At 41.2% G+C, this 15,651-nt stretch overlaps 3 protein-coding genes across 3 annotated transcripts in view; 1 reads left to right on the forward strand and 2 right to left on the reverse strand.

Moving 5' to 3' along the window:
• Positions 1-1,314, reverse strand: part of LOC111645180 (zinc finger SWIM domain-containing protein 6) — a 44,219-nt gene extending 42,905 nt beyond the window's left edge. The window contains exon 1 of the mRNA XM_023394271.2: positions 824-1,314. Coding sequence (XP_023250039.1) covers positions 824-1,256 — 433 coding nt within the window. The 5' untranslated portion in view covers positions 1,257-1,314. The remainder of the gene's footprint in view (positions 1-823) is intronic.
• A 3,767-nt stretch (positions 1,315-5,081) lies between these two features.
• smim15 (small integral membrane protein 15) lies at positions 5,082-7,709 on the forward strand. Its single transcript, XM_023394180.2, has 2 exons — positions 5,082-5,191; positions 7,014-7,709. The coding sequence occupies exon 2, from the start codon at positions 7,045-7,047 to the stop codon at positions 7,267-7,269; it is 225 nt and encodes a 74-aa protein (XP_023249948.1). The 5' UTR covers positions 5,082-5,191; positions 7,014-7,044; the 3' UTR covers positions 7,270-7,709.
• A 1,182-nt stretch (positions 7,710-8,891) lies between these two features.
• Positions 8,892-15,651, reverse strand: part of ndufaf2 (NADH:ubiquinone oxidoreductase complex assembly factor 2) — a 13,802-nt gene continuing 7,042 nt past the window's right edge. The window contains exons 2-4 of the mRNA XM_023394179.2: positions 12,537-12,626; positions 11,457-11,497; positions 8,892-9,684 (exon numbers count right to left, since the gene is read on the reverse strand). Coding sequence (XP_023249947.1) covers positions 9,442-9,684; positions 11,457-11,497; positions 12,537-12,626 — 374 coding nt within the window. The 3' untranslated portion in view covers positions 8,892-9,441. The remainder of the gene's footprint in view (positions 9,685-11,456; positions 11,498-12,536; positions 12,627-15,651) is intronic.

A 15,651-nucleotide genomic window follows, 5' to 3' on the forward strand; every position in this document is an offset into this window, starting at 1 on the left:
CATTAAGATTCTGATGAACTGGGGAGGGTAATGGGATTAGAATCCTGAACCGTTTCCAAGGGTGGGGAGTCGGATTGACAGCTGAGTCTATTGCACTGACGAATGCAGTGAAATATTGTGGCTCTGGCAAAGGCAGCCAGCCAGGCAAAAGAGGCAGGCAGGCAAGCAAGCAGGCAGGCAGGCAGGCAGGGGGTTGCTGAGCCTACAGCACCTCTGTTTCCGAGCTTTACCACAAATAATGTAGCTGAGAGAAAGAGAATGCATCTTTGCCTTTACTGGCTGCATATAGCTCGGGCTTTAACTGAATATTGGGATGGCAGAAGAAAAGCTTCAGTCTGTCTCACAAAGGTGTTTGGCAAACAAAACAGAAGCACTGTGGCTTTAAATCACCGTCCCTCCCACCCTTTCTAAATATCGTCTATTTAGCCAGCGGTGAAAAGATATAGGGGGCTTTTGTCTGCGTACCCGCTGGTGGGGGCATGGAGAGCTGGAAAGACACAAAAATAGGAACAAAGTACTAAGCTTCCAATTGGGATGGCTCTGGGCGATTCAATGCGCGCTGCTCAGTGGGCAAAAACAAGGAGAAGTGGGCTACTATTACGGGCTTATCTGAAAATAGGCTACACACTCTCACACAGCTATAGGGTAGAGACTGGTGTGGAAATACCCTGCATTGTTTATAATAGACAAGGCTATGGAAGGCAAACACAAGCCCTTTAAAAGTCTGGCACGGTTCCATGGAAAAAGGCAAACAGTGCGAGTTAGTTGTTTTGTTTATTACAGACTGTGTCCCTGCATTATTGTAACGTTATAGTCCACTCACCGACTTGCAATACGTTGTCCACCCAGCCACCCTCTAGCAGAGTGACACCCCGTAGGAAAGGCAGCTGGGTCTCGTCATTATTGTCCCCGCTAGTTCCACTTTCCTCTCCTCCGGCGTTGAAAGAGGAGTACATACAGATCTCCTTCTCGCTTCTCGGGAATGACCAGTATACGATCCTCCGCTGGACGGGCTCCGGGATCCTCTCGAACCGCTCCTCCACCCTCTGGAACGGCCACTTCTCCGCGACTCTGCGTGCCGCGATGTCGAGCAACGACTCGGGGTTGTGCGTTTTTCCATTCCCCGACCCTCCCGGAGCGGACCCTGCGCCGCCACACAGGACTCCTCCAGCCCGCTGCCCCTGCCTGCATGCCGGGTTGTAGCCGGGCCGGCAGCAGAGCCGCTTGGCTGGGGGCTGCTGGACTCGCTCGGCCATGATCGCACCGCTTCCAACCTGAAGCGCAGTTCCTCTCCGATCATATAAACGGGATAAGGAAGAGAAAAGGGCAATCTCGCAGCGATTGTTTGCCGTACATGGAGAGACTGCCCTTATTTGGAAAGGTAGGCGGCGCCTGCGAGTTCCGTGAAGTCCTTTGTGTTGTCAAAGTAACCGGGATGGGCGGGATCCTGGAGCTCTGCCAGCGCACGAGTGGCGCTATAAAAGGAACTGGAGGCGGAATTCCCGAACGTCGGCAAATCCTTTGTGAAGCCGTCCGGGAGTGCGAGGGCGGAGCCCCGGCGGCCGACGGCCTTTGAAGTTTCCTTCTTATTTGAGTTTAAAGGCGGGGACTTAATCCAGGGGCGGTCTCGCAGTTTCCCACAGGGGTAAAAGGGGGCAAGAAAACTGACTTTTTTCCTTTGGAGCCTGTGCTACTACCCCGGGCTCTAGCTTCTTCAGTAACAACGTGATGGTTGTTTTCGAGGCTTTAGTCCAAAGGACTCTCAGCTGTCAAAGACGGAAAGGGCGTGGGAGGAGGAACATAAAGATATGGAGCTGGATATGCTTGTCCTCTGTAGTCACTTTTCTGTAGACACTAATCAGTTATTTTGCTCAGCTGTTCGGCATAGGCTGACTTTGCTTCAGCCTATGGACAATTAATCTGAAACCAACTCTGAAAACAAGGTCGCTCTCTTTCTCTCTCTCACTCAAACACACACATGCACACTGAATATTTAAATATTTATTTATTTTTTATATTCTATTTTAAAGGGACATTCCATAGATGTTACACATGAGGTCAGTAGGCTATAATCGTTACAGGGGCAAGGCTGGCAGGTTTTTAATTTTTAATTAATCACTGATTTGTTACAAATTTGCACCACTGGCATAGGCTACAGTATCAAATAGATTATATTATAGTGTCAAAATCTAGTTTTAAGACTTACTGTTTTAGTTTATATTGTGGTTGTTTGTTGTGTTTTATTAAATGGCTTCCATTTTTTTTCTGTGTGTCATGTAGTTAAGACACAGTAAAACCTCAGGCAAGGTATTATTATTCCATCATAGAAGATCTGTAAGGCTACAGCCAATAATAACTTTCAATATCAGTAGTTCCGACTATTTTTTTCTTTAATAATCAATTGATTGTCCGGTGTATAATATTATTGCTTTAAAAAGATATTAATTGACTTATCAATTAAGCTCTAGTAGAACTACTAGTTGGTTGAGGAAATACGGGGGCCCTGTAGACATCAGGGTTATGGTGGATTGGGGCGTTGAAACTTTAAACAGAAAGTTATTTAAAGGCTCTATCAAGCTGTATTATGTGAACTGTAGGATCCAAACGTGTGTTTTGGAGCTTGAACCATACTATTGGCTTTAGATCTTGATATCTGGCCCACTGATCCATCAATTTTGATCATTCTTTTTTAGTCTCCCGCAACTTTATGAAAGTGCAACACAGACTTGCTGAGAACCCCTTTAAGACAGCGTCTGCATCTCATCATGTTCTTTGCTCTTTACTCAGTCCAGTAATTGAGTCTATCAACTTGCAACAGAAAAAGCAAAAATCAAAGGATATTGGAAATTCCTCAAGGACTGGCTAGACTAGTGGTTTTTCTTATAATCATTATGATTCACGCCACCAGTGGAGCTGGTTAACTATAAATTGTGGTTCAGTCATTTTATGGTCTACCCCCTCCCTGTTTGTTGATAATGTTAGCTCCATAGCTGTGTCTTGAAAAGGAGGCCTACTTCTGTAGGAGGGGTTAGGGTGCGGCTGCGTTGCCCACCGTCTCCCAGCCTGATTAGACATGTAGCAGAAGCTAATAATTATAATCAGATAACAAAAAAGCCACCAGATTGAGGATGTTTTTCTAAATTGTCTATAAAAGTTGACCAAAACTATGCTGGTAAACCAGAATGTGTGTTTGCAATGTGTCTGTCCTCTGCATGTGTTCCCAGCTGCCCCTCTCCTTCCTCTGTGAGTAGGTCTAAAAGGCTGGCCTTTGAACTGCTCTGAAAGTGATCCATGCCGTATGGACAGAGCAGATGTGGCCTAACCTGATTTGGTTTCAATACTTCCCCACAGGAAGTTCACAAAGCCAGCAGGTCCTCCTTTGTTATGTTAGTCATCTTTCTCAGAGGGCCAGTGGAGCCTTTAGCTGTTTTTATACACTTATTGCCTTATCGTTTGCTTTATTCTTCAGACAGAGCAGTTCCACACATGATTAGACGTCTCAGCAACAGCTAGATGTCATGTGAATCTTTATCCAGAAACAAAGTGGAATATGTTGTTCAGTTTTGTAGAGTTTTGTATAGTTAGTCTGGTATTCAATATTTGACTTTAATCATTATCCAGCACAAAGGGTTTTATAGCATATTCATGGCACACATTCAGATTCTTTCTTTGGGGAAACCTGACAGGCAAGAGAGTGCTATGCCCAAACTTTTACAGACAGTCGAAGGAGTTCACCCGGCAACTATGTGGTCACAGACAATTTGGACAAGAAACGGATCATGATATGTTAAATACATGTTTCATTTAATTTCACCGAAATTCAGGTTTTTAATATACCACTCATCTTATGCCACCTGTTCCTGTCCATGTCCCTTAAAATACTTATCAAACAAAAACAATAACAATACAAATAGTGTTGTTGCCTTTCTATATTTACTACATTTATATTTATTACTGCTGCTTTCACCCACTCTTCTGCATGTCCTTGTATTGAGTGGTTTGCTATATTTTACCGGAGGCTCTTAAAAACTCTGCACTCTTCCTGTTTGTTAGGATATTAATGTGCATAATGCTGCATATGAAACACTAAAGCATCTTAAATCTGTATGACCACTGTACAGTTACACAATTTGTAGGGTACAATATTATAGTCAAAATACAAAATGAAGTACTGCTTAATATTACATTTTCTATTTACAGTTCATTTGGCACATTAAGCCACAAAGTTTGTGTGACCAGATAAGTAACACAAGTGACTTTAACACAAAGCCATGCATATTAGTAAAGCTTGATCACAAGCTTGGCAAAGTGGACAACTGCCCAGGCACTCTAAAAGCCCCAGGGTTACTCCATGTCATCTGAGTCTTTAAAATCTAGTTGTAAAGCCTAAACTGTTTTACTTTATGTTGAGTTAATTTGTTGTAAAGTTGTTCTTTTTAATCAAACTGCTGATATTATTTCTGAATGTCCACAGAACACTTGAGGCAAGGTAGTAATACCATAATAGAAGTACTGTAAGGCTGCAACCAACAATTTTCATTATCAATCAATTTGACTGTTACTTTCTTTGATAATCAATTGATTCTTTGGTGAATAAAATTACATAAAAAAGTGAAAAATACCTATCATTATTCCCTGAAGGTAAATTTATTAAAACTTTCTTTTGTTGTTTGAAAGTCAACAGCAAGAAATAGCAAATATTCATGTATAAGAAGCTGGTACCATTGAATCTTTGACATTTTTTTGAAATTGTACCCAATTAATTTTCCATCAGTACACTAATTGATTGATCACATAATTATTACAGCTGTAGGGAACTGGTTGTTTCAAGGGAAACATTGAAACTGCCATATAGACTAAAGTGGGGGTCAACAGGGGGCCAGCAACAATTTTTTGCCCCAGGAGATTAATCCAGCCATGAATGTTAGGCTGCCATAATCAATGAAAAGGTAATAGTTGTCGCAAACTCACCAATTTCAGGGCTGTTGGTGCAGGAGGAGCATGTCCTGTATTTTGATGGTATATTAGCCCAGGTTTTTAGGCTAAAGGACTACATTTCCCATACTTTAGGGAGAGCCTCATATCCAATCACGAGCCAACGATAATTTGAGACCTCACCGGTTTCACTTCCTGAAGCAGGGAGGAGCTGGAACTTATCGTCGTAGATATAAGCACAAATCAGGGCACTTTGGTAAGTTTTTTTTTTTTTTATTTAGCGGCTTTTGTTTTTACCAACACGAAAATATAAATTCATTTTATGTCACATTCACACGTATTGTTGCTGCGCTGTTTCGTGCTCGAGTCCGTGCTCTTGCCACTTCAAGTTAGGCCGTTATGGATGGGTGGCGGGTTAGCTGACGGTGCTAACGGTATTTGAAATGCAAGTCTTTCATCCACATCTCAGAAATTCAGATTTAATCCAAGTGGCAGACAAAGCGAATGTGTTAGTTCAGCTTGTTCGTACGGGGCTGTGGCCAGAGTAAATGGTTTGTAACCGGTTTGCCTGTGAATACACCTAACATATGCTAGCTGCGACTCGTTCTGATGCTACTTAGCCATTGGTCATAAGCAGGTTTATGGGGGGCTGTGTGGTCAGAGCAGCAATAACTTTATAAAACCTTTATAAAAAGCATACTAATGACTCGATTAGTGGATACAATTGTTATAACTGAAACATGATGGAAATTGCAGTTAATGTAGCTTTCTATGTTAGCTGGACCAACTACAACGTTAGTTATTTGCAAGCCTACTATTCATTATTATGTGATTATCACTGGACTTGTTAAGATTTAGATATTGTGTAAAATCTACCATTTTACTATTGTTTGTTTTGACGGTATTGTGACTTAAAACACTCATTAAGTGTTTTCCCAGAAAGAATTTCGAAAACCTTGAGAGGACCAAACTCAAATAATTCCTAATGGCTCAAGTTTAATTATAGTATCAAACTCCAGTCTTGAAGTCAAAGCAGCCATATTTTCCTTACTCTCTTCATTATGCTCTTTAAAGTTTTGTTACTCATCAAAGAGAAACCCTCTAATATAACGTAAGAAGTCCGGTTATGTTTAACTTCTTAATCTGGCTGCAAATAACGATTTTTAAAAAAAATTATTATCAAATTATCTATTGATTAACAGCAAATATGAGAAATGATTTCTTTAAAAATGACTAAAAAGATTTTTCAACTATCAAAATAGCGCAGATAGCGCAATTATCTGTTGATCTACTAATCAATTAATCAACTGATTGTTGCACTAATTTGTCAACTGGCAGAGATTTGGCTTTTTTTTAGTACAGTATTGCTTTATGTTGTATTGGTAATATTCCTAATAACGTCATTCCTTTAATGTCTCTGGGTGTTTAAGGTCATTGTGGGAAGTTTTGGACATCAATGGGCAGGATTACTTTATAGAAATACTTTTTTTTTGCATCATCACTTGTCAGGTATTAAATTTGCTGAGTAGCCAGAAAGGTTGTGTATATCTGGTTTAGGGCTACAGCTAATGATTATTTGAAATTAATCTGTATGTACATTGTTTTTTCAGTTGTTTAGTTTATAAATTGTCAGAAAATAGTAAAAAACAACACAACCATCACAATTTTGGAGGCCCCAGTGTAATGTTGCCAGATTTCAGGGGGCAGCCAAGCCTCACATTTGAGGAGCATGAATCAGCAAATGTTAGGTATTATTCTTTGAGAAATGACTTTAACAGTGACTCAGCTAGCAAAAACTTAAGTTTTCTGTTGATTTAATAGTTTCATCACCACTCTGGTTGTTTTTATCATTCAGCAGTATCTAAAACTAAAATCTTTTCAGAAATTGTCAAAGTATATTACTGACAATGTGATTAAGAAATGGCATACACTGTGACACCCACTTAACATAACACCCACTTTCTGACACCTAAAATCATTATTGGTATATGGTCCTAAGATTGCTATATTCATTTTTTGCATACATATTAGACAGCTCTGGCCATTAACTCCTTTCTTTCTTGTTACCCCCTTCTCAGGTCTGAATATTCCTCATCGTCGCTGACCAAGATGATTGACGTTCGTGCATGGGCAGAGTATGTGGTGGAGTGGGCTGCCAAAGACCCCTATGGTTTCCTCACCACTGTCATACTGGCTCTCACACCTCTTTTCATTGCCAGTGCACTGCTGTCCTGGAAACTGGCCAAGATGATCGAAGCACGTGACCGGGAACAGAAGAAAAAGCAGAAACGTCAGGAAAACATAGCCAGGGCAAAGAGGACCAAGAAAGACTGAGCCTGTGAGGGCAGGATGAGGGCATGAAAAAAGGACGAGCAACCACCACGCTCACAGCCCTCCTTATTCCAAATAATGACACAGTGCCCTTCCCTGTCCCAGCCCTACTGTCAGCACAGGGCCACCATGCCTCATGTCCTGGGTAGGAGGAGGGACACTGGCCCCACAGGCCTAACAGTGCTGAGACGGACAGGACTGCCCAGAGGAGGCTCATCCCAGTGGGACTTTGGTCAGCAAGAGCACAGTGGTCATCTGTAAGAAGTTTTTATGCAGAGATCTGCTGATAATATTGTGCAGCTGTTGCAACACCTTGCATTCCATTGTTAGCATCCCTGTTCTGACGATGTAATGAGCATACTGGAATTTTTTCTCCAAGTCACTTGCAAAATATCAAAATTATTACTTTCTAATTAATAAAGTTTTCATGGTTGATAAGAAAATCTAATTTCCTCTGTGTGGATTGAACAGCATCAGAAGTGCTTTTAATTCAGTGCACATAAAAAGTATTCACCCCCTCATGTTTTATGATATTGTAACACTGAACCAGAGTGCATGTAAATAGGCTTTTGTGTACTGATTGACAGAAAAGACTTTAATGTCACAGTCAAAAAGAACTATAGCATGAAGACAGAGGAACGTCTAAACAAGTAAAAGAAGGAAAGAAAATTTTGGAGGCACTGACTATTGAACACAGTAGAGGGAAGTCAATCATAAACCAGACAGAATATGTAACGGCTGTAAAAGGCCAACGTGCTGCCAAAGGTGCCTTTATTAAATATTGACTTGAAGAGAGTGAACCATTTTGGCCAGGATTTACTGTTATGCATGTTTTATACACTATGTTCTTTATGTCTTATACACTTTGTTCTTAACTTAGATCTACTTGCCTTCAATTTGATAAGACCCCCTGTTTATTAGTATTAAAAATGAATTACATTCACTGTGACTCAGTGTTGTAAGATAATAAAACGTTCAAAAGTCCAGTGGGATGGATCGTTTTTATAAGTACTGTAATTCTAAGTACTTGTGAGCCTGTAAAGAAGCAGTTAAAACCCATAATTCTAAATACAGACAGGTGAACAAACGCACATTTGTTTTCCCTTTTCTTCCTCATGACGTTTTATTTATCCCTTGGTGCAGAGTATTGATATCTCCTGAGAGCATTTAGAAAAACATACATGAGTAGGACGGCCATGTTTTCAGCTGCAGGATCTCAGCTTATGTTGCTTTTTTAGCAAGTGCTCAAGCTGTTCTTTTAAGCTCCTTTCTTCACCAACTCTGTTGCCAACATAAACTCTGACCTCCGGTGAAAGAACTTTGTACTGCGGCAAAACAGTATACTGTAACATTACCCCTGATTTTAACTTGTGATTTACAGACAGCAGACGCCACTTTCTTGATAAATAGAAACATTAACAGTATTTAATGTAACTACAGCCTCAGTGCAACAGAGTTCAATTTCAAGTTAAAAGAACTTCTCTACTTAATTCCCACAGCATGTACCTTTCCACATGCTTTAACAACATTATTTCTTTTCATCTTCACACTGGCAAAATTCTTTGACTGAATGAAATCTGTCACACTTTTTAGGTTTAGCTCATGAAAAAGAGTTGAGTTCATACTGATTCATTAGAGCTGATTTATTTATTATAATTAATTAGAAAATATTTCTAACAGTATCCCTGAAACACATTTGTTTTCTGTGCACTTAATAATTGATGAAGTACAACCACTGCAGTTTTTCTTCTCTTTACTAACAAGTTTTTCACTACATTAAATTACTGTTGTCACATATAGTCATCTTTAAGATGAGAGATGGATAATCTAGTGTATATTCAATATATACTGAGGGACCAGAAAAGTAGGAACCCCTGTACAATGTGATGCAGACCAATAAACCAGCTTTGAAATAAATACTTCCTCTGTAAAACATATAATGCTCAGTTATTTGAGACTGATTCACAGATGAGTTGATTAAACTCTGGTCATTTCGGAGGTTATAGTTTGTGGTGCTGCTGACTTGGATTGGATTATACTGAAAGGTGTCTCTAATATTTAATATCCAAGTCTCAACTATATCAGTTTCACAAAGGTAGTATTTATTGCAGGGCTTTTCTATTGGATTGTATTACAGTACATTACAACACTGTCTCAGTGTATGTGGATGTCTGTCTACTTCTTGGAAGTGGGCATCCAGGAGCCAGGCTGGAATGTGTTTGCGGTGCTGGTGGGCTCTTCCGTGATCTCCTGCTTTCCGAAGCTGGTGGCAGCTGCATGGCCTTTGGCCACAGTCCTTGCAGGGGTCGCCACCAGACCTTCCTCATACTCCTTAGCCTGTAGGGCCAGATCCTTCTCCTCCACCTCTTTGGCTTTCAGCTTGATCTGCTCCCTGTAAGTCTCATTCTTCAGCAGCTCCTGTAAATTACACAGGTGGACATAAAAGCATATATTCAAGACTTTTTAAGAACTTTTAAATACCACATGCTATATAACACTTTTTTCATGGTTAAATAATGATGGAAAACCTGAAGGAGGGATATGGCCTAGAATTGTTCTTTAAGTATATTAATTTATTGACATTCATATCACATTTTCTTCAGCACTTCCTGGTGCTATCATTCATCAATTAACATGACCTGGGCCCAGATAAGTGCTAAAAGAACTGTTAATTGATTAAAAAATAATTAATTAAGTTCATTTAAGTTTTTGCTAAAATCAACACTTCCCCATCATGAGTCATAGAGGTTCCTACCTAGTTTTTCTTTTGGGATTTTTTTTTTTTACAGATTTTACAGTGCTGACTGAAACCCCACAAAAAGCATGAAACATCACAACAATACTACTTCTAGTTTCCAAATGGCAGGCAAGAAAAACATTAAATACTTGTCTTCTGAGTCTTTTTTTCTGAGGGAACTGAATTCTTGTAAATATTACATCCTGCAAACATGAACCAGTGATCATTTCCGCTCCTTAATCAACTACCCCTGTTTTGTCTTGGAGCAAAGCACAAACCATCAGCTGCTCACCAGTCAAAAAGCAGAGGAGACATGAAGTTGCACTCAGCGGCTTCCAGGAACAAATGTGTTTATGCGTCAAGTATGAAGTAGGACATTTACTAGAAAAAGAACAAGTGTGCTCAGTTAACCTATATTGGTCCAATAAACCCTGGTTAAAAATGTAGTGCTTGGAACGGATTGGTAAACTAACGTGACAGGAGGCATCCGTAATATAAACAACCATTCCAACTCATGGAAACAATTATAACCTGAACATGGTCCACCAGTGGAATAGTTACCCTCTTGAGCCACAGCTAGTGTCCAGTGATGTTAGCCTCTCCCTAGCATGGGAAGCCAAAAAGGAAGGGAGGACTGGGCATAATGCTGTTGTGTGTTGGCAGAACTGAAGGACTGGAAAAGAGAGGGGGAGAGCCGTGGCCAAAAAGCCCCGCTTTGGGGATGGAGACAAACATACTGAGCTGCTTTTCCAGCCTGTTAATGACAGGATTTAATCCAATCAATTTATGTCGGCTTGGACCGGGAAGAGAGGGAGCGTGACAAGGGGTAGGGTAATGTGCTGGGAGTGAAGCCTTGGCCACATCAACACTGTCCAGCTGTCGATGGCAGCTATTGGGCAGACGCAAGGCAGAAAATTGGAAGAGAATGTTCTGGCAATAGAGGCAGGGGATGGCATTGGCCACTGGCAGGGACAGAGGACAGAGAGATAGAAAGAGTGCCTGGGTATTGGCCTTCCAAGGGATTTCCTATAGACCCACATTTTGCTGGCCAAATTATTTCCAGCATTCTCACATTTAAAGAGCAATAAACCCAGTGAGAGGTACACGAGGGGAAAAACTGCACTCCTTCACCATTCCCATCTCGGAGACTGCCAGAAATAAAACACAAAAAGCCGAGATGCAGGCTTCTGCTGGAAAAAGAGAAAGTAAACTAGGACATGGTGTCAGTGAGCCCCTTGTTCAGAGGCTGTCTTTGCTCTCAGTCTCGCCATCAATGCACTTCAGCTGCTGTTTATTTTAACACCTGTCCCCCAAAGTTCCTGGATTCAGTTCGAAACTGTAAGATAAAACAAATCAAAGCTTCTCGTTTCCATCTTTGCTTCTTTCCCTCCCTTGTAACCATTCCCCCAGAGTCCAACCATCAGCACAGCGGGGAAGCTGGGGGGAGACGTACCTCGATGGAGGGGGGCTTCTTCCGTCTGCCTCGGATCCAAGCTGGAGAAGGAGGAGGAGGAGAGAGGAGTATAAAAAAAAAAAGAGAAGAGTGAGAACACCCACACAAACATACGCTGCACAAACAAAACCTGCAGTCATATTTAAAGGCTGCAGCTATAGCGTCACTGAGTTTCAGGGCACTACAGTAGCTCAGTGGAACTACTGAGTACCCAAGCTAGTTGAGGGAGTGTATCGAGGGTTTGTTTTGTTTCATTTCACTTAGCGAACTATAGGGAAAACGTGGAACGGTAAAACATCCAAGCTACACACATGATGAACTGCAAACACTAATACTGCTTTAGTCTATGCAGAGCAGGGCCACTGAGTGCTGTGTCTCAGAAGAGAAAGTGTGGATCCACTCTGATCTCTGAATTTGAAAGTACACTCTCCGTCATTCTCCATCAATACCTCTGTCCTTCTTTCTCCTCCTGAGTAGAACTGTGTCTGTCTGTCATCTCGTCTTTCTTTTTTTTCTTTTTAAGGAGCTCTATTTTGGCTGAGCTGGCTGCACAGCAGAGCAGGTTAAAGGGAGCCAGAACGAGAGAGAGAGAGAGAGAGAAAGAGAGAAAAAGAGAGATTTTCTAACTCTTCCTCCAGCTAGCACAGGGATTCTGGGCTTCTTTTATCCCTTTCTTATTTGCATCCTGATGAAAATGCATGAGGGATGGGGCGAAGCAGGATGAGGGGTTTAAGGTGGATAAAGCCAGTCTGAGACAGAGGGAACAGTTTGTATCCAGTTGTAAGAAATTTGAAACACTATTTTATGGTACGGTTGTATAACACCAGCAGAAGGCGTCTTTGATAAAGTCATGAATACGCTTTTCCCAACCCCCATCTCGCTGTATGAAAAAAAAAAAAAAAAAAAAAAAATCAATGGATTAGCTTAGGTCCCAATAGATGCAGTCATGAATTTGTTATTCCATTTTATTTGTGCAGTATTTTATGCACTCTGCTGGGTATCTCTTTTGTTAACATTGTCATTTATCCATGTTAGTGATAGTTAAAAGTATGTAACAGTGATGCTGCAGTCCAGACTTACCGTCCCACTCCATCGGTATGCTGCCTTCAATATATTCATATTCTGTAGGATTGGCTGCCACTACCATTCGCTTGGCACGGACAAGTCTTCCTGGGAAACCAGAAGGAAAAAAAAAAGAAAAAGAGAGAGAGAAAGACAGTGAGAGGGAGCAAGAGTGAGACATAGATGCTCAACAATGATGCATACAAAACGCAAAGGAATACAAACAAACACAAAAGAGGCGCAGACACAATGCTTTACGTCTCCTGCTCGCTCATACACACAGACACAGACAGACGTACAGACACACAAATACACAGAGGGATGACAGCACTGTGACAGGCCATGGATGATTACCTCGTGGCCCTCGGGCCCTTCTCCTCAGATCTCGCTGAGTGGCTCCAAATCTGGGCTAAGCCTTTATGCAAATGAGCCTCCCTTTAACCCAACCAACCACAGCCCCCCTCACTGACAACCTCTTCCAATCACAGCACTCTGGCTAACAATGCCCTCCAAAATCAACATCAAGCCGAGCAGGAGACAAAAGAGGTCAGATATCACAGACAACAGGAGAGGTACGAGCTGCATGGAATATTAAGTGCTCCTTTCCCTATCTGTATACAGCACAACGCTCGCTAGCAGCAAGGCCACCGCCAATTATTTTGGTAGAATCTGCTGATTAGGCAAGTTTGGCATGCCACACGATGACATGAAGACGGAGATAGGGGGGGGGGGGGTTATAGACAGAATAAGAGAGAGCAAGAGATTTAAAATAAGAGCCAGTTGCGTTGCGTCTTTGTGTGGTGCTACAGAGCTTCATACAGTGTTCACTAATGACAAGTGCTGTGTTTTCATAGTTTCTCCTCGCAGGTAGCCTGGATGTCCATCCATCGCCTCCATCCCTCTGAGAAATGATGAGGCAAGGAAGGAGGAGGCAGAATGAGGGAGTGAGAGAGATGGAGAAAGAGAGAGAGGGAGAGAGTGATGATGCATGGCAAACATGGCTAGGAGGAGAGAAATGGATGGGCAAGGAAAACAACACGCTCCAAAACACAGACAATCTGTCAGGATTCCATCACCGTTTCTCCGCAGCTGACTGGACATGGACAAATGGAGGCAACCACCTCCATGCACACCGCAGACTGATGGCCTTAATGTTTACTTCAGCCATAACAGATAGCTATGGCACAGGAATAGATGAATGATGGCACTCAGAAGAGGTGTGAGTATGAGAGGCTGCGTTGTTGCTCTGCTTGTGCCTTCTTCACTTAAGTTCATTTGTTTGGTTTTAAAGTAACTCCAGTGAAGGCGAAAGCATTCTGTAATCATGTCTTACAAGGATGATTCTTTTCCATACTTTATCCAGCCTATATTGTAATCAGGTCAGCTAATTAGGCTAGTATTGCTTTGGTTCTGCTTTGGCTCCCACTAGATTGTCACTATAGGGCCTCACAGGCTCCAGCTCTGGAGCTTTAGTTTCCTGATATCCAGGTCTGAGGAAAAACACTGCATGACCTCACCTTATCTAAAAACACATTTCTATGCTTATCACATTTGTTTACATGTACGTCTTAAAATGTCTTCTGAGAAACTGTTTCCTGGACCCCCCCCCCCACACACACACACCACAACAACAACAACAACAACAACAGAACTAAAAACAACTGCCAGCAAACAAAAGGTTATGTTCTCTAGGAGGAAATACTAGCAAATACATTTAACACATTTGCTAATTATAAACAGATCTTATCCATATTTGCATTGGGTGTGGGTGGCAGCAGACCAAAAATGGCACAATTATGTTACAGTCCCCACAAGCAATGTACTTAGCTACATCTAATGCCTAACTAATAGGCATGAACAGAGGCACCCACTTTTTCCCCTTGTCTCTATCTCTCTTCACTAGGTAGCATCTCCCCCTCTACTCACTGTCACACTCCAACATGGCTCTCCTGTTGTCTTGTTGCTTTTACAGCATGACTAAACCCCTTCCACCACGGCTTTTATCCTTGGATTTGAATAACAAATACAGTATGTACATATATTTATGAAACACGGCTGATCCTCCCACCACATACACATTGGGAGGAGGCTTGTCAGTCTGATTGGGGTGAATCTCGCTCTGTTGGTAATCTCTGATCTGGGACAACTGCGGAAAGAAAAACACACATGCCAAGGCTATACTGTTTTTACAACAGAAGTACAAAAGAAACATGCCAGCTCTCTAAAAAGATTGAGAAAAATGAAATTAACAATACAACAACAACCACTTTACTTGCGGACGTGTGGTTTATTAAAGAACACACCGTATATACACGCCTAATCTTCGCCTAATGTAGCATAGCAGAATTGGCTGGCCAAGCACATTGTTTGCGTAGTGATTTCTCACCTCAAGGGGCTGTCGGCAACCAACAATTACTGTCATCACCAATTAATCTATGGATTTTTTTTATTTATTTTTTTTACTTAGTCTTTTTATTTTTTTCAAATCAAACAACCGACCAAAACACAAAAACAAAGAAAGACATTTAAGCATCTACAGATGCTTTTTAAATGAACAGATTTACAATCAGGTCTTTAAAATGACAGCAGAGGCCAAGGTGGTGTAGTGTTTTTTTTTTTGCAATGGTATAAAATCGAGAAAAGCAATGAACCCTTTACATTTAACACATGTACAAGCTGCAGGCCTTACTAGTAAATGTTACAGCTGTTCAAATCACAAAACAAAACACAATGCCAATACAAGGCATTGTCTTAAAAACAAATCAATTATTTATGTATTACATACTTATGTCATCTGAAATCACAAATTTGTTTCAACAAAGTTTCCTTCTGTGTCAGCCTTAACGTTTGGAAAAAAGTATTAAATTTCCACTTATATCAAGCACAGCTATGTTACGTTCAGTTGTATTTTTACTTTAATAAAAAAAAAAAATCAATCATGATCAGTTAATTATCACTAGATTCACTAGTTCAATATTTTATTGAATTGTGTAGTCTTAGTGTTAGCTTCATGCTGTCTGTATCTGACACGTTTGCTATCTTTCTACTTCACAGTTCAGACCTGTGCCCTCCTTCTCCCCCACCTACAGATAGAGAGAGATGGAGTGAGAGAGTGAGTGAGAGAGGGAGGGTG

The sequence above is a fragment of the Seriola lalandi genome, unplaced genomic scaffold (assembly GCF_002814215.2).
Source record: "Seriola lalandi dorsalis isolate HSWRI2012SDOR001 ecotype SW California unplaced genomic scaffold, Sedor1 jcf7180002054946, whole genome shotgun sequence".
Taxonomy (NCBI): Eukaryota; Metazoa; Chordata; class Actinopteri; order Carangiformes; family Carangidae; genus Seriola; species Seriola lalandi.